The following is a 23,469-nucleotide window of genomic DNA, read 5'->3' on the forward strand; positions in this document are numbered from 1 at the left end:
AGACAGAAAGGTTGAATCAATGTGTTGAACAGTATTTGAGATATGAAACATTGTTGGAAGACTGATCAAATATTTTGAAGAAGAATTTACTCGTAAGAATGTTAAAAAGATAATACAAAAGAGATCTCCATGTAGCAATTGCTTCAACTCAAGGACAAATGAGGTTGAACTTATTTGATGTTATTAAAAAGCAGGTTTCTAGACAGTTCTAACTGCTGTTTGGTTATGACACATGATATTACAAGTGGAGACCTAATTTCTTGATCTCTTGCAATATCTGGCAAGATCATATTGGGTTACGTCATGCATGTTCTAATAAAGTGGATTCCAAAATACCATTTAATTCCATACAATAAAGTCTTACATTTCTAAAATCTTTAGGTCCCCCCTTTTGTAAGGGCCCCAATTGATTTCCCATTAACTTTATTAAGAAAACCCCAGAGAGTTTGATATTGGTTCTAACACGAAGAAATCCAGGAGGCTAGGGCATAAATTAAAACTCAATTATTGAGTATTATACTGATTAATGGCTTAAATACTCCAGCATGGATAAGTTCTGCTTTACAACTTAATCATAAGAGAAGCCCTTATAGTTGATCACATTACATTACACTGAAGGTAAAGCTTTCCCAGGTATTGCTCGAGAATCTTAACATCATAGAACAATCTAATTGCCCTAACTCAAATCTTAAAGGTTACAGTAAAAAATGATTATCTTTGTTTTTGTTTACTTTTCTCAACAATTATTCAATTGGAAGTTGCATGGCATAGTCACTCTCTCACGGATGGGATGATAGAGAGTGCGGTATTGGCAAGAGTAACACTCAGTCATATAATTTGCATACGTCCAAAATTACATTACTATGGTGGAGTCTATCTGCTTCATTGTACGCTTAATTCAGTGGATATTCAGTTAGTCTCTGCCAATATGACTATTGTTTACTATAAGCTGGCTGGCAAAATGAAAGAGTGAGTTGTAGAAACATAATCAGAATGATCAAACTTTTTACAAATAACCCCAATCTCCCTCTTTAGTGCAGGTGGTCGAGGATGCTATATGTTCAGAAGTCAACAGATATGTACTGGGGGAATATGGGACTTGTTATTATATATCTCGTATGGGAAGACTTTAAAATCGGAGTCCAATGGTAATTAGCTGTCTTTTTTTGCTTCTGAGGGATGATAGGGGCTGACAAGACATGAGCTGCTCTTCCTGTTTTTTTCTTAGTTCCCACACAGATTCCTCATTTTATAAACGGATTTTTTTACTGTAGGTGACTTATATTGTCTTTCACGCTCTTGTTTTTATTGTCATTGATTTTTGTTTTATATATGAAACACATTAAATGTACTTGCTTCCTGTTAACAAACCTCTCTTTTTTTTTTTTAAGTTCGAAATAATTTTATTAGGTGGAAGTAATACAATAATGCAAAAGACAAAGTAATACTACGTATAAACGAGCTACACGCAAAATATCAAGGTGTAAAAGAACAAAAAGAAGAAAAGAAAAAGAGTAAAAGAAAATACAGTCAGCTTACAAAATATACAAGTACGAAAGACATCAATGAATGATAATGCAATTCATACAGGAAATTCAAATGATCTACAAGAATTCATAATATGAAATACAATTAAGGATAAAGCATAAAACTGTAATATAAGGGAAGTCACGGAGGTTTAGATACTTCTTGTTGACGTGGGTTATGTGACAGAGAGCGTTGGGCACTCAGATAAATGAACGTCGTAACAGGAGACCATAAATTTAAACGTCTTGTTGCCATGTGTAATGGGTACACAAATGACGTGTCTAGTCTGTGGTTAAAACAAACAGCGTACCACCATGCCTGGTATGATAATTTAGTAAAATCTTTCCAATTTTTAGAAATTTGTTGAAAGGGCACTGCCAATAACAAATCAATAATTCGAAAGTTAGAATGACAACCTATCCAAATAGGGGTTACACTACCTATTAATATATGTGGGAAGGAGAGAGGGTGAGCAGAGTGAAAAGTAGCATTAATCTGAGACCAGACCTTTCCCCAAAAATTCCTAACCAGTGTACAATGGAAAGGCATATGATAGAGGTCAGCACGTGGTTCTGAGCAGGACCAACAAGTATCAGGGAGATGGGAGTGCCATGTATTAAGAGCTAAGGGAGAAAGTAAAAGCCTATTATATATGAAAAAGAGGGTCTGTGTGGTGTTTGCAGCTCTAGAAGATTTCCTAAGTATAAGCCATATATTGTCCTCAAAAATCTACCGTCCAAGTAGATTCCAAGATTTTTCCCACAGTGCTTCTATTTTAGTTTTATCTCTTAAAGCAGATGGGGTATGAAAAAATGTATAGATGACAGATGCTTTGGATCTCAATTTAGCGTTCTGGGAAGTGGTAGAGATAAAGGGTGTAAAATGTTTATACGCATCTTGAACAGCTGCCAATAAACGAGAATATTTAGAACTGAGATGAGAAGGTAAAGCAAATAAAGTACGAGCTTGAGTAAAAGGTATAGGTTGGCCATTATCATATAATTGATGCACCCAGATCAAGCCCCCTTGTCTCCAAGATTTCCAGAACAGAGGCTTATTATTGATCATAAAAATTAAATTTGAAATGGACATGCGTGATTTTTTGTTACTCCATAAGAAAGAGGATAAGACTGAGCTGAGCTTTTTAAAATATTTAGAGCGAATGGAAGCCGGGATATTAGAAATGGTAAATAAAAAAATTGGGGAACGCATCATTTTTATGGTATCTAAGTGACCCCACCGAGACAAATATAAGGGATGCCATTTTGACGTCAAGGAGGAGAGCCTTTGTATACAATCATCCAAGCATCGAGATAACATTCCTGAAATGGAAGAAGTAAAATGTAATCCCAAATATTTAATATATTGAGGATTCCATGTGAAGCCTGAAGTGGCAAATTCAGCTTTCAAAGTATATTTGGTGAAGGGTAAAATTTCACACTTATCTTTATTGAGCTTATAACCAGAGACCGAGGCAAACAAGTCAACCTCTTCTAAAAAGGTGGTAAGGGAAACCTGAGGTTGTGAAAGAAATAAAAGAATATCATCAGTGTAAGCCGCCATTTTAACACTGGTATCTTTAAAAGTGAATTTCAACAACAAGGGGAACCGTGTGCGGACAATATTTAACGGGGTCCAGTGTACATGTCCGGACGACTAGTAGCACAAGAGGGGTTCAAAGTTCCCCGTTGAGAATGTGAGAAACAAGAGTGCGTGCAGCATAGAGGAAAGACAAAGGGAAAAGGGCATTTCCCTTTTTGGAACTAAAACCCTCACACACCTAGCAAGCTAGATGTCATGCTTCATCATATGGGTTCTGCTCCTCGTCAGACTGGCGCTGCAATGTCTGACGGGCACCAGTAAAGGGGCTCTTTATCAGAGATCTTTTGTTCCAGCCATATGGTGCAAGCGGGTGAGAGGGCGAGTGAAAGTGTAGTCGTGAAGTGGTGGTGAATAAAAAAGGTGGGTCAGTTCACAGGGAAATTTATTAGCGTGGCTGACACCCTTGGTTAATAATAGTGGGAGGGGAGATATGTGCTAAGAAAGTACTCAGCAGGACATCTACATCCCTCTGGTCAGGTCTTTAAAGGTGAAGCCATGAATATTGTCATTTTGAGGAATTCGCAACAAAAAGGGTTCCAAAACTAAATTAAAAGGAAAAGGGGAAAGAGGGCAGCCCTGTCCAACACCTCTGCCAAGACGAAAGTAGGAAGAGAACGCATTATTAGCTGATATAGCCGCTCTTGGGTTAGAATATAGAAGAGAGATAAAGGAAGTAATCTTTGGGTCAAAACCAAACCATTTTAGGGTACTAAAGAGATATGACCACTCAACTCTATCAAAAGCTTTTTCCGCATCCAGGGCTATAGCTGCCAGTGAATGGTCAATATGGGGAGTTTTGGAGAGTATATAAAAAAATAAGCGAGTATAATCAGTGAGGAGTCGGCCTTTACCAAAACCAGATTGCTCAGATCCTAGCAAGTCAGGCATATGAGATTCTAAACGTAAAGCCAAGGCTTTGGAGAAAATTTTATAATCAATGTTGACCAAGGATATGAGACCATAATTTTTACAATATTGGGGATCCTTGCCGTCCTTAGGAATAATACATATAAGGGCATCTGAAAAGAAACCATGATATTCACCAGATTGTAAAAAGTATAAGTGTGTGTAGTTTAGGAATGAGTAAATGTGCAAAATGAGTAAAAAATTCTACAGTGAAACCATCCGAGCCCGGTGCCTTGTCTTTTTTAAGTGTTTTTAAGGTGCTGAGAAGTTCCTTTTGTGTCAAATCAGTCTCTAGAGAAGAAAGGTCAGAGCGCGTATTGGGAGCACGTTGAATATTAGAAAGGAAGTGAGATATGTTTTGATCAGAGGTAAAGGTTTCAGAAGAGTAGAGAGATTGATAAAAAAGAAGGAATTCATTTAAAATATCTTCATCTTTAAATTTCAGTTGGTGAGTCTGGTCAAAAATAGACTCTATATTAAGTTTATTGTGTTTGACCTTTAAATAATTAGCCAGTAGTTTACCTGCTTTATTTTGACCGCCATAATACTTTACGCTGGATTTTAGTAGATAAGTAGAAGCGTTGTTGGTTGGATCTTGATTAAATTTAATTTTAGCTTTGAGGTCTGATAAGCATTCCTTGGATTTGGAAGAGTAGTAAAAATGCTCCAATTGTTTGATTTTACGTAGGAGGGCAATAGTGGTCTGTTGGGCTTTTTTAAGTTTTTTCGAGATAAAAGTAATAATAAAATCTCCAGCTGAAGCTTTGAAAGCATCCCAAATTACATTGATGGGTATATCATCTGTTTGATTAAAAAGAAAATATTCATGGAAAAAAGAAGTAAAGGACGAAATAAATAAGGGATCTAAAAGCAAGTGATTATTAAAACGCCATTTACGAGACACCGAGGGTTGTTGTAAAACATCAAGACAAATTGTTACAGGAGCATGATCGGATATTAGGATAGAACCAATATCTGCACCCACTAAAGATTGAGTAAGATTGTGTGAGAGAAAAAAATAATCCAATCGTGATTGAGTGTGGTGCACGGAAGTGTAAAAAGAGTATTCTCTGAGTGCGGGATTACATAACCTCCATGCGTCTATCAATTTGTGCTGTCTAATCATTTGTGTAAATGATTTGTGGGATCTATGAGGAATAAAAGGGACTGAGGAGTTCCGATCTAGGAATGGGCCAAAAATTCCATTACAATCCCCGTAAGAATACAATTATCCTCATAGTGTTGTGTAATATGTTGAGGTAGGGAGGCCCAAAAAGAAGGATCACCAACCTTAGGTGCATAAATATTTAGTACTAGCAGCCCGTCCCGACCTTGTCCGGGAGCAACAGGCTTCCCCGACTCCCACCCGTCCTGACATTGTCCAGCAGCCCGGGCCCCCGCCCGGCCCATCCCCCGCCTGCCCCGACCCCCACCTGCCCGACCCCCCACCTGCCCCGACCCCCCACCTGCCCCGACATGGGTCCCCTTACCTCAGCCGCTGCTCCTCCCGCCTGTCCGCTGCTTGCACCGCCGCTGGCCTGTCTTCTGCTCCTCACGTCACCGCTCCTCCCCCGCGCCATGTCCGCCGCTCCTCGTCGCGCTCCTGGACGCCGCTCGTACCCGCGCTCCTTACGTGAGCACACATGTCGCGGCCGGCGCTACTTCGGAGGGACTACTTTTTTTTTACTGTAAATTTTTTTAATTACGTTTTAAAAAGAAATGTATATAGCCTATAACCATCTACACACCCTGACGATTCCAACGGTGTATCGGGTGTGTGGATTGGCGCTGTGGTTCCCGAGTTTACCCGCCTCAAAAGCTGAAAGTTCTTCCTTTATTATAGTAGTATAGATAGAAAGTGGGACATTATCTATCAAGACTTTTACAAGAACCCATCTACCCACTTGATCTGCAGAATGTAAGAGTACCTTGACAGAAAGGGACTTCCTAAACAAAATAAGGACACAATTACGTTTGCCATCACCTGGGGAAAAAAGGACTTCACCCACCCAACCTCTTTTCAACTTTGCAGATTCATCATCTGATAGATGAGACTCCTGTAAACAAGCAACATCTGCTTGTAGTTTAGCTAAATGAGTCAAAACTCTCTGTCTCTTAATAGGGGAATGTAAACCTCTGACATTCCAGGATACGATTTGTAAGAGCATAAATTAAAAGTAAAATAATGCATTAAACAGTGAAATAAGTAGAGTATTAAAAGCATAGTCATAAATCCTACAATGAACCAACTGTATACATAATAAAACGTTTGATAAAAGAAGAAGAAAGAAAAAAGAGAGAAAGAGTAAGAAATATGAAATAGTTGAGCATCCAGAGTGTGTAGGAAGAGAGGGAAAAATTGTACAGTAGATAAAAGAAAAGGAAAACAAGATAAGATAAGAAAAAGAACAGAGAAGAAAGGAGAGAGAAGAATGATAGTACAAAAACCAAGAAGAAGAAATGAGAAGAAAAACTTTTAAAAATTACAAACCATACGAGGGGTGTGGGGATGGAAGACCATATGGAATAATGACGTGCTCGAGACTCAAGAGGGAAGGCGGGAAAGGAAAACGGCACCAACGGATTGTAGCAAAACATGAGGAAAGGAGGAAAGCACGGAACGGGAGCCTGTGAACCTGTGAGGGGAAAAAAAGAGGTTAAGCATAAGATAAAAACAGTAGAAAGAAGAACGGATGTCAAGTTGATAATAGCCATAAATTAATCAAGAACTGAAGTGGACAATATTATTAAACTTGAAGCAACATTAACAATATAACTATCTCCTAAGAGATCTCAAGGGTATATTCGTAAATACATCATAGGGACTGGTGAGACTTATGCAAGAAATACCAGTAAAATCAGAGTCAAAATGAACTATTTGGAATGTGTCGACAAAGAGGTATCCATTGAGTCAGTCGAAAAAAGAGTTAAGAAAACCTTTAAGCTTTAGTGGATCCTCGTAGGTAGTAGTTTTGTTGTTAATAGGGACTTTGAATAGAATGGGATGAAAGAGACCATCGATCGTAGTTGAGGTCTCATTGCCAAGAATTCTTTATGGCAATCTGCTGTCGACTTAGCGTAATCCTGAGCAAACAATAATGTATTCCCTGAGTAATTTTGATCATAGCTCTGGCGGTAGAAAGAACATTCATGAGGTCAGTGTATTCAAGAAAATATAATATCACTCCTCTTGGTATACTCTTTGAAGCAGCAGATGCTAGGTGAGACAAGGATCCCAATCGATGAGCTCTTTGAATGTTTAAGTTGGTACTATCCGGAAGTTTAAGAACTTTGGGAATAAAAGACTTAAAAAAAGCGATGGAGTCTGACTCTTCTGTCCCTTCCGGCAGACCATAAATACGTAGGTTATTTCGTCTGTTTCTATTTTCTAAATTTTCTATGTGCTTATGCAAAAGTGACACTTGAGAACACAAGGATTCAATTTTAGAAGTAGAAGTATTCAAAGAGTCAACATTTTGTCCCAGAGTAGTAACGCGGCTTTCAACACATGACCATTTATTAGATAGTTCTTGGAGTGTAGAAGTAGTTTCTTGAAGTGTTGAGGTGGTTTCCTCAACAAATGGACGCTAAGCCCCAATTCCCTCTAGTAGTAAGTCCATGGTAACTGAAAAGACTTGCTTAGGAGGAGAGGGAGGATCCTTCTTCAATCGTTTGGTGGAAGCTTTAGTTCCAGCAGAAGTGATAGTAGTTTTAGGTGAGGAACTTACTGGATCCTCCATGTCCAAACACTGTTAGCGTGAGCTAGTTGGGAGGAGAAATGTATATCTAGATTGTGTCTCTGCCAATTGCTTTCTCATGGAGAAGCCAAAAATGTCAATAAAGAAACAGTAATATATCATCACTGTGAGGAAGAAAGCACAAGGCAAAAAGGCTGAAACCCCCCAAATAAAAAAAACCATACAATAGCATAGTTATAGCATAGGTATACTGGGGTACACAAGAGAAGTCGATAAAACAAGGAAGGAACAAGGAAGGAATAATATTTGAACATGCCACAAGATACATCGGTCAAAAAGAAATCATGAAAGAGTGTGGAACAAATCAAATTTCAGGGAAAATACAATTCGAACCATTGAATTAGAATAAAATTGTCTGCATATATATATACTATGAAGGAAATGACTATTAATGTGATCAAGTGTCGAAGTCACATCATACAGCCATCCCATAGAATGCACAACATAATGAACTAAGTGCATAAATGAGGCACAAGCAAGGAAAAGTCTCCAGAACTACTTCAAGGAGAAGTTATTGTAGGTGCGTAACACAGGCAGTTCACCAATCCACAATGTGGGTGCGTTGAGAATATCAGCTGACACTCCCGAGGGAATATAAAACCCAGTTGCGCAAAATGGCGGTCACAAAATGAGGAAAACGTTGCATCCCAGGAAACAAGGTAAAGTAGGTAGAAAGCAGAGAATATCAATGAAGAGGTAGGAGAAGTAGTTATGCAGCATTATTACCGGTGGACGTCTTGAAGAAGTCAGCAGAAGGCAGCCATATATCATCACAGAGCTCCGGTCGTGAGAGGACCCAAAATGGCGGGCTCAATTCCAGCAGTGCTCCGTCACAGGTCCTCAAAGCAGAAAAAGGATGTTTCCAGCGTCGTAGCAGTGCTCAAAGTCGAGTATCATGGAGCCGGATACTTCCGACTCACATGCTTGCAACTTTGCGATTATACCTAGGCGAATTAACGTCGTCAGGCCGATTCTCCCTCCGCCGTCCTCGGAGAGCTACGGGCAAGCCGCCATCTCTGTCAGGCGCTAGCCGCGCCTCCCCTAACAAACATCTCTTTTCTGAACAGACAGCTTTCATGGCTTGACAAGAAGCTGGTTCCCAACTGAAAAATTATCTTCACAGTCAGAAAGAGTGTGTGAGAGAGAGAAAAAACAATTACATTGTTCTGATTTTTATCATGGTATACTTTCAAACACAATTGCCCCAGTAACACTTTTGGAAGCATCCATTTGGAAAATTAAATAGTTTTTACGATCAGGAAAACTATGAACAGAAGTGGTCACAAAGGCACTTTTCAGGTTCTGAAAGACATAATTGCCCATTAGTTGCGGGAAACAATTTTCTCAAGGAAAGGTGATAATGAAGGGTGCGTTTCAGGATTTGAGAGTGCTCTGCCTTCAAAAGATCGATTATGCCAACCTCAGATTTCCATCGGGCCCTCCAGGATTGGAAATCCTGGTAATCCTGGGGGAAGAAGAGATCTGCTCAATGAATGACACAGCAATGTAGCTTACATATGCCATCTTCGTCAGCCTAAAATGGGAACTGCAGAAGGCATTCATATGAATAATGACATCCCAGGTCCTCTAATGGCGTATTTGAGCTTGGCTCTAGTGATGTCTTGGAGGGTGTTGCAGACCTTGGAATAGGCACTGGCTTCCCCGTGCTTGCGGCAATAATCTTAAGCATAGACACGGTACATGACAATGCATGGATTCCTTTCAATCTTGCTGTGTTGTAGAACAGACCTTAATTGTGCTATTACTTGTCAGGCACCTACCCTCTGAACATGATATGGTGTGTTAAAGGCTAAAGTTATTATATATAGTATCAACGCATCTTGAATCTCATCATGACAGTGCAGCAGAACAGGTGGTAGCACCCAGTGTCCATAGGTTGTGTCAAAGACTATTGACACTAAAAACATGCATTCATTAAAAGGGTCTGATATATCCTGAATCTTCAGTATAGGTTGCAGATAATTCTTCAATCCAGAAGCTTTGTAAGTGCAGCTTAAAAGTCCCATCAGTTTCATATTAGCGTTGATGGTGCTGAGTATGTCACCTAGATGGAGGAAATGGGGAAAGCTGCACTTTGCATGATTGGTGCAGGTAGGAATTGTCCAGTACAGACCAATGTACAACAATTAGATTTGGTCTTAAAAATGTTTGGATCTAGTGTTGGCTCCTCCGCTATGCTGAGGAGCATCGCCCCACTGCTTTTAAGCAGTGCGAAGAAGAAGCATAAAATGATAAAATCGTGCCGCTCTGCGGGTGGACGAGTGGGATGGGGCTGCTCTGTTCTTGGAGCAGGGCAGGCGGAGGAGTCGTTTGCCCACTCCTAAGTGCACAATTACTGTTTGGTTGTCCTTCTCTGGCCGCCCAAACCAGTCATGCACACTTTCCCCATTCTCCATGCAGGCTGCATTACAGCATGTGTGGAGAACAAGCCCAGGCCTCTATTCCCTTGTTGAGAGTCGAACCAGGACGCTCAAAACCAATCACAACGCTGCATTGCTGCGTTGTGATTGGTCAGCGCAGCCTGGCTGAGCTTCCATCGAGATGGAGGAGAGCAGGAGGGGAGACGTAAGACCCTGCGCCAAGGTACTTAAAACATTTTTTTTTTATTATATGCGTCCACACTGACAAACCCTCCCGCTCACCCCCCTGCATGACCCGCCCACCCAGCTACCTGCGATCCATGGCGGCCACCACTGTTTGGATCATTCAGATTGTGATGTTTCTGGCGAGATTAGTAAGTAATGGTTGTAGTGATGCCTTTGGCGATTATAGGACAGGGAGGCACTCGCCTCTCTGGAATCTACATGGTCCGCCTTGTGGCCTCCAACTATGGAGGGCAATCGGTAGGGTGGCCAACCATTCTGCAAGTTTGTCCCACAATCATGGCTCCTGGTTTCCTGTACAAAGGCACTGTATACGACAATTCCCACTTTTGAGCCCTTAATGTTTATGTTTATGTTTGGGGGGGTTTTATATAGCGCTCTATCGCTCCGAGGAGCATCTTGGCGCTTGGTTCAATTTGTGTGGATCGTAGGCAGAGGGGAGATGTAATAGCCCTTAAAGTAGATATTAGACCAGGGTTTTGCAGGTGGTGGCAGTTAGGTTATAAATCCAGGTTTTAATGGCTTTCCTGAATTTGCTCTCACAGGAGATTTCACGAATTTGAGGTGGAAGTGTGTTCCAGGCTATCGAGCCTTTGACCGCCAGGGACTTTCCCCCTCTAGTGGCCAATCGAAACTTTGGAATAGTCATTAGGTTGGCCGTAGCAGATCTTAGTTGACGTCCGGGGTGGTAGCGGTTAAATTTGTTAGTCAGGTAGGTAGGGCCTCTTTTATGGAATGCTCTGAAAGAGATGGTCAATAGTTTGAATAGGATTCTCTTTTGGATAGGGAGCCAGTGGAGGGTGTCAAGTGCTGCGGATGCTGAGGATTTTCTTGGTATTTTTAGCACCAGCCTTGCTGCAGTATTTTGCACCATCTGCAGCTTATGTAGGAGGGCCTTATTGGCACCCACATACAGTCCGTTACAATAGTCCAACCTAGATGTAATCAATGCCACTGCTACCGTTTTCCTTGCTGGTAGGGGGAGGAAGTCAAAGAATTTCCGAAGGCTTTTGATGATATTAAAACAGGAGCCAGCCACTTCACTGGTCTGTTGCTTGAAGGATAGTGCCTTGTCAATTTTAATTCCTAAATTTCGGGCACTCTTTATGGTACTCGGCGGGGCTTCAGCATTAGGTGGCCAGCAGGTTTGGGGAGAAAACAGATTATTTTTCCCAAAGGGTAGAATTTCCGTCTTTGCAGTGTTGCATCTCAGGTGGTTTGTGTTCATCCACTCGAAAGTGGCCTTCAGACAGTCTCTGAGGGAACGTTCAGCAATTGCCGCGTCCTCATCTAGGATTACAACTAGTTGAGTATCATCGGCATAGGCTATTGAGCTGATAGCAAAAGAGGAGATAAGTTTCATTAGGGGGACCATATATAGGTTAAACAATATAGGGCTTAAGCTAGAGCCCTGAGGTACCCCAGATTGAACTTCGCTTGCCTCAGAGTAATGTGGACCTAGGAGAACAGTCTGTTTTCTTTGTCTGAGGAAGTTGGTGAACCATTTCAACACGGTGCCCCCTATGCCTGCGCTACTCAGGCGATGAAGTAGAATATCATGGGACACCGTGTCGAATGCCGCAGACAGATCCAGTAGGATCAGGACGGCTCTTTTGCCCTGATCCAGAGCGGCCCTAATAGTTTCCGTTGAGAAAATTAGGGCGGATTCAGTTGAATGGTGAGAGCGAAAACCTGCTTGATTGGGATGTAACAAATTGTTGTTCTCTAGATACGCAGTGAGTTGTTTGTTTACACATGTCTCTGTGAGTTTGCATAGTGCTGGAAGAAGTGATATGGGTCGGAGGTTTGAGAGTGTCGTAGGGTCCTGAATAGTTTTTTTCTGAAGGGGTTTGACTACCGCGACCTTCCAGCATGCGGGGATGTCTCCTGTTTGTAGGGAGGAGTTCAGGATTGAGTTTATAATTGGGTTGACCTCATCTTTTATAGCCTTGAGCAGTAGGGGTGGGCAGGGATCAAGAGGGGAGCCTGAGTTCAATTTAGAGATAGCTTGAGCAGACTCGGTTGAATTAATCAAAGTAAAATTATCCCATGTGGTAGTACAAGGTGAGTCTATTAGGATGGTAGGGTCATCTGTGTTTAATGCTGGTTGACTGATCTGTGGAAACTCTTTTGTAAAGTTTGTAATTTTCTGTTCGAAATATTCCGCTATTTTGTCGCAGAGGGCTTGGGATGGTGGAATTTCCTGTGATAGTATTTTGGGTTTTCTGAAGCCATTGACTATTTGGAATATTTCTTTTTGATTGTTGTTGGTCGATTCTATCAAGTTGGTGTAATAGTTAGTTTTCGCCAACTTGATCGAGGTATGGTAATTCTTCCTAACATTCTTATAGTTTTCCCTATCTTCCTTTTTATAATGGCGTCGCCATTTTCTTTCCAGGAGTTTCACTTCTCTTAACGTGGCTTTTAGGGATTTAGTGTACCAGGGAGCGGACTTTTTCCTTTGTATTTTGTTAGATTTGGCTCCTCCTGTTGTCAGTTTTTCCCCAATGGATTTCATCCAGTTGTTATAGTTTGCGTCATCAGTACACACATTTCCCACTGGTGTTGGTTTTGCTGTCTGTACCCAGTTCATTAGTTCCGGGTGCTCGGTGATTTTTTTCCAGCAGGGGGTGGGATTTGTGGTGGTGGGAATAGACTTAATTTCTTTATTGTTGTCTGTTTTTAGATTAAAACTCATAAGTTTATGGTCTGACCATGTTTGGGTCAGAGGAAGATCGACAGTTAATGTATTGATATTCGAGCATATGCAATCTAATATATGCCCGGCATTATGAGTATGTAAATGAAGCGCCTGTCAGTGACAGCGAGGGAGAAGCTGCAGCACAGGAGGGGACATGCACAATACAACTTCAGCAGCATGTTCCACTATAAAGACGCAAATCAAGCCACGTGCTGTAAGCAGCCCAGCATGTTTTAATGAGAACCATGCTGGGCCCTCTATTGTAGGCCTGTTTCTAAGTGCTGACATACTGTCATATTAGAGGACCCGGGCAAAGGGAGAGTATAGTTCACCCACGCTCAAACAGTCTTAGTAGGAGACCTAAGACACTCTGCTACTTGCTTCAATGGCTATACATCTACCACTATATTGCATTTTGGTGAATATACTCACCCAGATAATATCCCGTCCAGTTCTTTTACCCATACACTTACCAACAACAATGACATGGATTTTAAAAATTCCGAATCTTGCCAAAAAGGGAGCAGAGGAATATGTTCAAAATGTAAATGCCCAAGAACACACAATTTGGCTAAATGGGAAGGCAGAGAAACCAGGTCTGCTGCTTCCACATTTTTTAACTAGCCCACAAGATCACAAATAAGGTGGCAAGGCCAAGAGACTACCCCTACCAGGGAAATGCCACTATGTTGTGGGGCTGCCCAGCTTTAGAATACAGTGTTTGTACAATATTTATTTCTAGCATATTTAGGTGAACTTGTAAAGATGATATTAGATGTCAAGTATCTTCGGACCTGAATTATGAATTTTCCATTTGCAAAAGTTGTCGCTAATTGCACTTTCACTTTTTGTAAATGGAAAGGATTTCTGTGTACCGACCTATGCACCAACAGATTGGTTCACAAAATTCAGAATCGTAGTGGGTCGCAATTCAACTGATCTCAATAATATGCAAAAGTCAGGTCGAAAATTATGATTGGCTATAGTGACAGGGATGGTGGCTTGCTGGGGCTAGCAGATCACCATGTCTGTGATTGCTTTAAAGTTAAACAATCTTTTTAAAAAAAAAAATACAGCCCCTTTCCCTAAAAGTTAAACAAACCTTTTTTAGGAGTAAGCATGGGTACCACTGAGACCAATCGCTAATCCAAAAAATTGTTTTTACCAACAGTCTCAAAGGTGAATGGGATTCAAGGGGACCCCTTCCCGTTTGTGAATGGCTGACCATCAATTTTGAATTGGTGGTAAAATATTAATGTTTTGTGATAGAATTTCGGTTACAATACAATAATACATACCTTAAGGAATCGGCATTTGGAAGGGATGTCCTTAACATGCCCCTTTCAAACAGGCACTCCTTAACTTTTACTTTACCTATGTAACAATTCAGAAACTCTTTTCTGTATTGTTAGTTGTGTTTGCTGCTTTTCAAAAGGAGTTTTATCAGTTGGAAACCATTGGATTTACCGAACTGAAGGTTTGCGAGTGTTAAAACACTTTGTACAAATCTAGTTCATGGCTAAAACATGCCGACTGCATACATCTTGTTCTGTTGTTTCGAAGCTCCCCCAATATTTTGTTATAAAGAGAAAAACATATGAGTAGGTACTGAGATCTGGCAGTAGGTGGTTACTGGGCAGTATCTGTAGGCAGCACTGATGTTAAACATTGTTGTTGCAGGCACTAAGACTATTTCAGACCATTTGGCAAACAGAATTGTTAATTTCGTTAATGCATCTGTCAATAAGGAGCAGTGATGGAATTACTCCAAAAGTTGGTAAATGGCTTGGAACTCAAATACATTAATTATACTTGATAATCTCAATAGCTGGCCAAGTTATATATTTTATGATAGCCCGATTTAGTGGCGAGGAAAAGAAAATGAAGCCCAGAAATATGCTCTGCCTAGACCCCAGCTCCCCAACAAACTTCTACTTATGTCTCGATGAGCCCAAAATGTCTCCAGGCATGCAGTATCCTGAAACAGGTATGCTAATGTTACATCACAGACCTTACATTGGGAGTTACTACATAGCATGCCTTATATCAAGAGTTGTTAAGATGTTACATTATAGGCAGGTGGGTAAATTTAATATTGTTGAAAAGCAAGAATATATATATAACGCGTCATGCCAGATTGAATAAAATGGTTTTCACATATCCCCGCTGTGCCGCCTCTTCTACTTTGAGAGAAGGAGAGAAGGAGAATGCTATGGAATATGTTGCGCCTTCCTTCACGCGCGCAGATCAACAGAGAGCGCGATCATTCCTGAGGCGAAAAGCCGGGAATGCGACACAGCGTTAGCGTTATTTTAAAAATTGTATTTTACCTTCTTTTACTGCTATTGACCTGCTGCCTGCAAGTGGCATTTCCTTGCATTGCTTGTTTGCTCTTTGCCCCCATCACAGCCGATTAGACGCTGTCTTGGGGCTTCTTTGGCCGCCATCTTAGGTGAGGTAGAGGGCGAGCGGACCAGTTGCTCGGCCCTCCCTCCCTCATTGCCATAAATGGCCACACCCCTACGAACGCGCAGCGGACGAGCGCAGCGGGCGCGCCGGCGGCGCGCCAAAGGCAAACCCGTCTGCTGCCGTCTGCGCCCAAACGAGCCCTGGGACCTGTCCCCCTGCCCAATTGGTCATATATTCCTTGAAGGATCTTCGAGCATTATACCAGGCAAGATTCTCTCTTTGTCCTATTACCCTTGGCCGCCTAAGCCAGCTACATATTCTTTGCGATTCCTCTACCACACCTGAGACCCTGCCCGCAATCCCTTGTTATAGCCATAGGTCCACACCCACCGTGACCCTCAATCTGGAACTTCACATTTTATATCTCAATACCCGCTCACTGGCTAAACACCAATTGGACATTTTTTTGCTTCTTCTAGATGATAAACCTGACATATTTTTTATCACGGAGACCTGGCTTAGCATTGATTCCCCTCCGGACATCCTGGCAGCACTTCCGGATCAATACTACATCTTACATGCTGACCGGGCCCCAGGAAAGACGGGTGGGGGAGTAGCCGCAATTATCAAGAAAGATCATGTCTTTACTTCCCTGTCCGCCTTAACCCTTCCGGGAGTAGATAATCTGGTAATAAAACTTGACTCTAAATTCGGCCCCCTTACCTGTGTCTTGGTTTACAGACCCCCTCAATATATGGCCTCTTTCCCTCTGTCCTTGTGCGAACAGCTTGCCACCTTAGTCACCGACTTCGCTAAAATACTCCTGGTTGGAGATTTTAACTACTGGTGTAGTGATGAGTTGGGCGGCCCGCAAGCCTCCGAACTCATGGAACTTTTGTCTGGCCTTAACCTCCGGCATCATATTTCATCTGCTACGCATGGTAAGGGCCATATTCTTGATCAGGTGTGGAGTAGTAATCTTACAATCTCCACTCCCACCATAAGCCCCTGCGTATGGTCAGACCATTTTTTGATAGAAATTCACCATTTCCATCGCATCTGACAGCAAGTCTTGTGCAACGGCAGGAGGCTTTATTCGCAAATGGAGTACTCTTGATAAACCAGCATTCTTAGATAGCTTAGCAAGTACACTTCCAGCTGACAACCCTGATCTCGGACAGGCTGAAACAAACATTTCTGATTGGTTGTTAGCAGCAAGCAATTCACATGCCCCTCTGAAGAAATTTAAAATAAGCCGCCATCCGGATTCCCAAAAATGGTTTTCTGAGGATTTGAAGGCAAAAAAACGTGATACCCGCCAGAAGGAACGTAAGTGGAGGAGTAATTACGACCCTCATGCTAAAACTATCTATATAGCTGCACGTATTGCCTATAAGCAAGCTATACTTCAATCTAAGGCAACCTATTTTTCTGACATAATAACTAGTTCCAGAAATAAATCTAAATAGGTTTTCTCCATTGTCAACAAACTATCCAATATGGAAAGAGCCCTCCCAAAACCTATTGTGACCCAAGACCTCTGCAATTCCCTTAATTAATTTTTTCTGGACAAAATCTCGGCAATAAAAGCCAGTATTCCAGCTACCGGCTTTAAACCGCATACCACTTCCTCGAGCTCTAGTGTCCATACTTTTGCTCACTTTCCACATCTTAATATCAATTCCCTATGTACCTTATCCATAAGGGTAAAATCTGGATCCCCCTAGAGATTGCTGCCCCCCGTATATTCAGAAGGAAATCCTTTCGGCTATTCCTACTCCTTTCTTGACCTTTCTTAATGCCTCCCTCTCTCAAGGAGTGGTTCCCAAATCCTTCAAAGAGGCAGTGGTTGTACCCCTCCTAAAAACAAGCACTGGCGTTGCCAATAGGTCTCGCAGTAGGAAAGTTGGAGCTATTGGTTGTGTAAATAACAAAGCCCTTTATGTATTAAAAATGATAACAACAGTGAAAGGCATTGTTATTTGCAATTGTAATGGCTCCAGCTGTCGTACTGCGAGATCTATTGGCAACGTGAGTGCTTTTCGTGTGTGAGTGGCGTTGTGTGTGTGAGTGGCGTTGCGTGTGTGAGTGGCGTTGCGTGTGTGAGTGGCGTTGCGTGTGTGAGTGGCGTTGCGTGTGTGAGTGGCGTTGCGTGTGTGAGTGGCGTTGCCTGTGTGAGAGGTGTTGCCTGTGTGAGAGGCGTTGCCTGTGTGAGTGGTGTTGCCTGTGTGAGTGGCGTTGGCTGTGTGAGTGGCGTTGGCTGTGTGAGTAGCGTTGGCTGTGTGAGTGGCGTTGCATGTGTGAGTGGCGTTGCATGTGTGCGTAGTTGAGTGGCGTTGCGTAGTTGAGTGGCGTTGCGTGGTTGAGTGGCGTTGCATGTGTGAGTGGCGTTGCATGTGTGAGTGGCGTTGCATGTGTGAGTGGCGTTGCATGTGTGAGTGTTCTTGCGTAGTTGAGTGGCGTTGCGTAGTTGAGTGGCATTGCGTAGTTGAGTGGCGTTGCGTAGATGAGTGGCGTTGCGTAGGTACGTGGCGTTGCGTAGGTGAGTGGTGTTGCGTAGGTGAGTGGTGTTGCGTAGTTGAGTGGCGTTGCGTAGTTGAGTGGGCAGCGTTGCGTAGTTGAGTGGCGTTGCGTATTTGAGTGCCGTTGCGTAGTTGAGTGGCGTTGCGTAGTTGAGTGGCATTGCGTAGTTGATTGGCGTTGCGTAGTTGATTGGCGTTGCGTATTTGAGTGGCGTTGCGTAGTTGCGTGGCGTTGCGTAGTTGCGTTGAGTAGTTGCGTTGTGTAGTTGCGTTGCGTTGCGTAGTTGACAGTGGCGTTGCATGTGTGAGTGGTGTTGCATGTGTGAGTGGCGTTGCATGTGTGAGTGGTGTTGCACGTGTGGGTGGCGTTGCGTAGAGTGGCGTTGCGTAGTTGAGTGGCGTTGCGTAGTTGAGTGGCGTTGCGTAGTTGAGTGGCGTTGCGTAGTTGAGTGGCGTTGTGTAGATGAGTGGCGTTGCGTAGTTGAGTGGCGTTGCGTAGTTGAGTGGCGTTGCGTAGTTGAGTGGCGTTGCGTAGTTGAGTGGTGTTGCGTAGTTGAGTGGCGTTGCGTAGTTGCGTGTATTTGCGTGGCGTTGAGTAGTGACGTTGCGTAGTTGAGTGGCGTTGCGTAGTTGACTGGCGTTGTGTAGTTGAGTGGCATTGCGTAGTTGAGTGGCGCTGCGTGTGCGTAGTTGAGTGGCGTTGCATGGTTGAGTGGCGTTGCATGTGTGAGTGGCGTTGCATGTGTGAGTGGCGTTGCATGTGTGAGTGGCGTTGCATGTGTGAGCGTTGCGTAGTTGTTTAGTTGTGTGGTGGTGTTATTTATTGATTCTTTGTTGGTGCTGTCTGAGTGTATTTTAGTGTTGCTATGTTTATAGTGTGATGTGTATATTTGTAGATGTGATGTTGTGTAACTATTTTTTAGCATAATGTAATAAATGGAATGTGTATGTAATTTTTTTGTATTTTTTTGTGTGTAGTAATATGTTGACTGCCTTTGTTGATGCTTATGTATGTATTTTAAATAAAAAATGGCGGACGCAATGCGTCCCCTTCACGCAACCTACGTTTAGTAGGTCATCGGTCTAGTTTTTTTTTGCTTTCCTTTTGGAAGTGTCCAATTTTTGATTGACGTTTTATTTCAGCCAATCGGAGCGCTACGTTTTTGACGTTGCGTTTCGATTGGCGTGCGTCAACGGTGGAATTCCCCAGAAGATCGAGATTCGCGGGTCGCAGAAGGCGTGTTCTTGTTCCTGTGCTGTTGTTGCGTCGTTAGACAGGTAAGACTTTATTTCTAATTGTTTTATTTATGTATTCGAATGTAGTATTGATAGTATGTATAAAGTAACGAATATTATATTTTTTATAAAAATGTAAATCTTTTGTTCGCGACTATATGACTTTTTTGTTATTTACTTAAAATATAGTTAATTAACTGTTTATAAAGTTGATATATAATGTCTGTTTCTGTCAATTTTAATGTTTTAATTGGTTCTATTTGTATTTTTACATACATGATCTGTATTTTAACTTCGAATAAGTATGTACTTTGTATTTATGTAATAACTGGATGTGATAAGTTTTAATGATTTAAATTGTTTATTTTTACAATGACAATGTTTGTAAATGTTTCGGAGGCACAGTGTTTAATTGAAGATGTGTAAATGTATTCTTTTGCGAATGTTATTTATGTTTTTATTTTTTATTAACGAAATATGCGAATAATGTAAGGCAACTGCAAATGTGGATGTTTCTTTGTGTTTTAATTTGCAAATGTATGTTGACGTTATTTTCATTATTCCTTCGTTTATCTGTGTTGATTGTTTCGCTTTTAAATTTGTAGTTTTGTGATTGTTACCTAAAGGTGTTAATAATGTACGTATTATGAGTTAGTTATGTGGTTGTTAGCTAGTGTCGTTTTTATTTACTTGGTGCGTAACAGATCTTGTGCATTTTATTTTAATTTTTTTTTTTTTTTTTTGCATTTTCGTTTTGTTGTTTGGCCTTAGTTTTGTAGTTGATTGTCTAGGTCTCAAAAGGATATCGTACATTATTTTTTTTAAAGTAGTTGATGTGAAACGTTAATAATAGTGTGTAAAAAACTTGCTGTATAGTACTCGAATAAAAAGAGCATGCTAGTTTAATAATGATGTGAATTTTTTAAACGCCGGAAGTTGTCTGTAGGTGTTAATTGGAGGTGAAGATAGTTCTAGACAATGTACCCTTCAGAGTGAAGGCATCTTCTTTCAGCATCGCATTATTGTTAGGTTGATAAGTTGGCAGAAACCTTTATTTTTGATGTTTCCTATTTGTGGGTAGGCGGACATTTGCAGAATGTTCTGAATCCGTGACCTGGGGGACTCTTGTGTAGTGCCTTGTGGACGAAGCAACGATCTACAGTCTGAGCATGTGGTGTAAAGGGTGCTACCTGTAGCTTTGTTGTTTGATGATGAACAAGTTGTGTGTGATAGTAATGTGTTAATCCAGTCTAGGAGTGTTCACCGCAGGAGCAGGGTGCCCTTGTGTGGGAGAACAAGAATTTGCAAGAGTCCCCAAAGTAAGCTTAGGTGATAAAAGACACAATAGATTACGTCTTTGACATTATGAATGAAAGTGAAGCATAATATTGTGTGTGTGAGGATGAGGGGGTGAGGGTAAATGTTGCCTAACGCTATTTATGTGTTTTACGGTGTAGTTGGAGGGTGGACTTGGACGGTGTGAGTGTGAGTGTGAGTGGATGTGAGTGTCTGGGCATTTGATGTTGTGAGTGAGGCTGAGCGTGTGTTGGTGAGTGATGGTGTGTGAGGGTATGAGTGTGATTCAGGGTGTGAAGTTGTGAGAGTGTGAGAGTGTGATGTAGGGTGAGGATGAGTGAGGGTGTGTTCGGCTGAGGGTGAGGGTGTGATTCATAGTGATGATGCCTATAAGTGATCATTTTTTCATTGTGAATATTGTACACTTCAAATGTATTAATGTTGTGAAGCGTTTTTTCAGAAAGCTAATCCTGCCCTATGTAATGTTGATTGATGCTGTTGTTAAGGCAGAATAAAAATCAAATACATCAGTAACCTTTGTTATATAATGCATGTCAAAAGTAATCATTTTTTTGTACGGTACACATCAATTTGCACTGCAAAAGCTTGGCTTGCATTAACATAGATGCGCATTTATTTTGTCTGTGTTTGCTTATTCGAGACAATGTTTACCTCCTTATAAATTCCCGACAACAGATGTGCATTAATTGTGGCAAACTATAAGTATGAAGCCACCTTTAAAAATAGTATTGTTGTTGTTGTTTAGTTTGAGTGAAATTCTTTCTTGTACTTATTAGTGAATTGCAAGTAGGATGTGAGGTCTAGTGTTCTTGTGATGATGGACTTTATTGTTTTTGTGGATTATTTCCACCATTGTTTAATTGTTTATTTACTTCCCCTTACTTTAGTGACTGCTTTATGTTGTGAATTTTTGTCCTTTAGAGGTCTTTGTCCCCTTTTAAATAGGTGTATTACTCGCTGTGTATTCAGATGTTTCCCTTTTTTCTTCGTATTTTTTTTGTTTCTTGAAAAAATGTTATATTGAACAATACTTTACTGCGTTTTTATGTATTAATTTGTGCACTGTCCTTGCGATGCATTAAGTTTTAATTTTTGAATACCTACAAGTGTGTAATCTGATGTTTTGTTATTGAATTAAATTTTGCCTAATGCTATTTACTTTTGGAGTTGGAGGGTGGATTAGTAGTTGGAGGGTGCATTAGTAGTTGGAGGGTGGATTAGTAGTTGTAGGGTGTAGTTGTAGGGTGGTGTTGTAGGGTGGAGTTAGAGGGTGGACTTGGACGGTGTGAGTTTGAGGGTGAGTGGATGTGAGGGTCAGGGGGTGTGAGGGTGTGTGATGGTGTGTAAGGGCGATTGAGGGTGACTGTGTGAGTATGAGTGAGGGTGTGAGAGTTGTGAGGGCGAGGGGGGTGAGGGTGTCTGAAGGTGAGGGGGTGAGGGTGTCTGAAGATGAGGGGGTGAGGGTAATGGGGTGTGAGTGTGTGTGATGGTAGGTGTGGGTGAGTTAGGGCGAGTGTTATGAGGGTGTGAGTGTGTGAAGGTGAGTGAGGGTGTGCAAGTTTTAAGGTTGAGTGTGTGACTGTGGGTGAGGGTGGGTGAGGGTGTGTGAGGAGGTGTGAGGGTGAGGTTGTTGAGGGTGAGGGTGTGTGAGGAGGTGTGAGGGTGAGGGGGGGATGTAGAGTGATGGTGTGTGAGGGTGAGTGGGGGAGGGTGAGTGAGGGTGTGTGAGGGTGAGGTTGTTGAGGGTGAGGGTGTGTTGTTGAGTGATGGTGTTTGAGGTTGTGAGGGAGTTTGAGGATGAGTGATGGTGTGTGAGGCTGTGTGTGAGGGTGTGAGTGGGTGTGAGTGAGAGTTGTTGTGATGATGGCTCTAAGTGTTTTTATTTTTGCCGTGAATATTGTCCACTTCAAATGTATTAATGTTGTGAAGCGTTGTTTCTGAAGCTAAGAGACCTATGTAATGTTTCTTGATGCTGTTGTTAGCGCTGAATCCAAAATCACAGACATCAGTAATTGTTTTTATATGATACATGTAATTGTTTTTCATTATTTGTTTTGGTAAGGTACACATCAAGCCGCACTGCAAAAGCTTTGCTTGCATTAACATAGATGCGCAGTCATTTTGGAGGGTGGAGTTGTAGGGTGGTGTTGTAGGGTGGATTAGGAGGGTGGCCTTGGACGGTGTGAGTGTGATGGTTATTGGATGTGAAGTTCAGGGGGTGTGAGGGTGTGTGATGGTGTGTGAGTGTGAGTGAGGGTGACGGTGTGAGCATGAGTGAGGGTTGTGAGGGTGGACTTTGAAGGTGTGAGGGTGATTGGATGTGATGTTCAGGGGGTGTGAGGGTGTGTGATGGTGTGTGAGGGTGAGTGAGGGTGACGGTGTGAGTATGAGTGTGGTTGATGGGATGAGGGTGTGTGAAGATGAGGGGGTGAGGGTAATGGGATGTGAGAGTGTGTGATGATAGGTGTGGGTGAGTGAAGGTGAGAGTTTGAGCGTGAGTGAGGGTGAGTGTTGTGAGGGTGTGAAGGTGAGTGAGGGTGTGGGAGTTTGAATGTTGAGTGTGTGACTGTGGGTGAGGGTGAGGGTGTGTGAGGGTGAGGGTGAGTGAGGTGGTTTGTGGCTGAGAGTGTGTGATGTATAGTGAGTGTGAGAGTGTTGTGATGGGTGTGAGGAGATCGTGGGTGTGTGAGTGTAAGTTGTTTGAGGGTGAGGGGGTGTGTGAGTGGAGTTGCATGCATGAGTGGCGTTGCATGGATGAGTGGCGTTGCATGCGTGAGTGGGGTTGCGTGGGTGAGTGGCGTTGCGTGGGTGAGTGGCGTAGCGTGTTTGAGTGGGGTTGCGTGGGTGAGTTTTGTTGCATGTGTGAG

At 42.1% G+C, this 23,469-nt stretch overlaps 1 protein-coding gene across 1 annotated transcript in view; it reads right to left on the bottom strand.

The window, feature by feature from the left end:
• CORO2B (coronin 2B) overlaps nucleotides 1-23,469 on the bottom strand; it is a 581,091-nt gene that overhangs the window by 474,739 nt on the left and 82,883 nt on the right. The window contains exon 2 of the mRNA XM_086957966.1: nucleotides 6,527-6,671. Coding sequence (XP_086814092.1) covers nucleotides 6,527-6,556 — 30 coding nt within the window. The 5' untranslated portion in view covers nucleotides 6,557-6,671. The remainder of the gene's footprint in view (nucleotides 1-6,526; nucleotides 6,672-23,469) is intronic.

The sequence above is a fragment of the Lissotriton vulgaris genome, chromosome 2_1 (assembly GCF_964263255.1).
Source record: "Lissotriton vulgaris chromosome 2_1, aLisVul1.2, whole genome shotgun sequence".
Taxonomy (NCBI): domain Eukaryota; kingdom Metazoa; phylum Chordata; class Amphibia; order Caudata; family Salamandridae; genus Lissotriton; species Lissotriton vulgaris.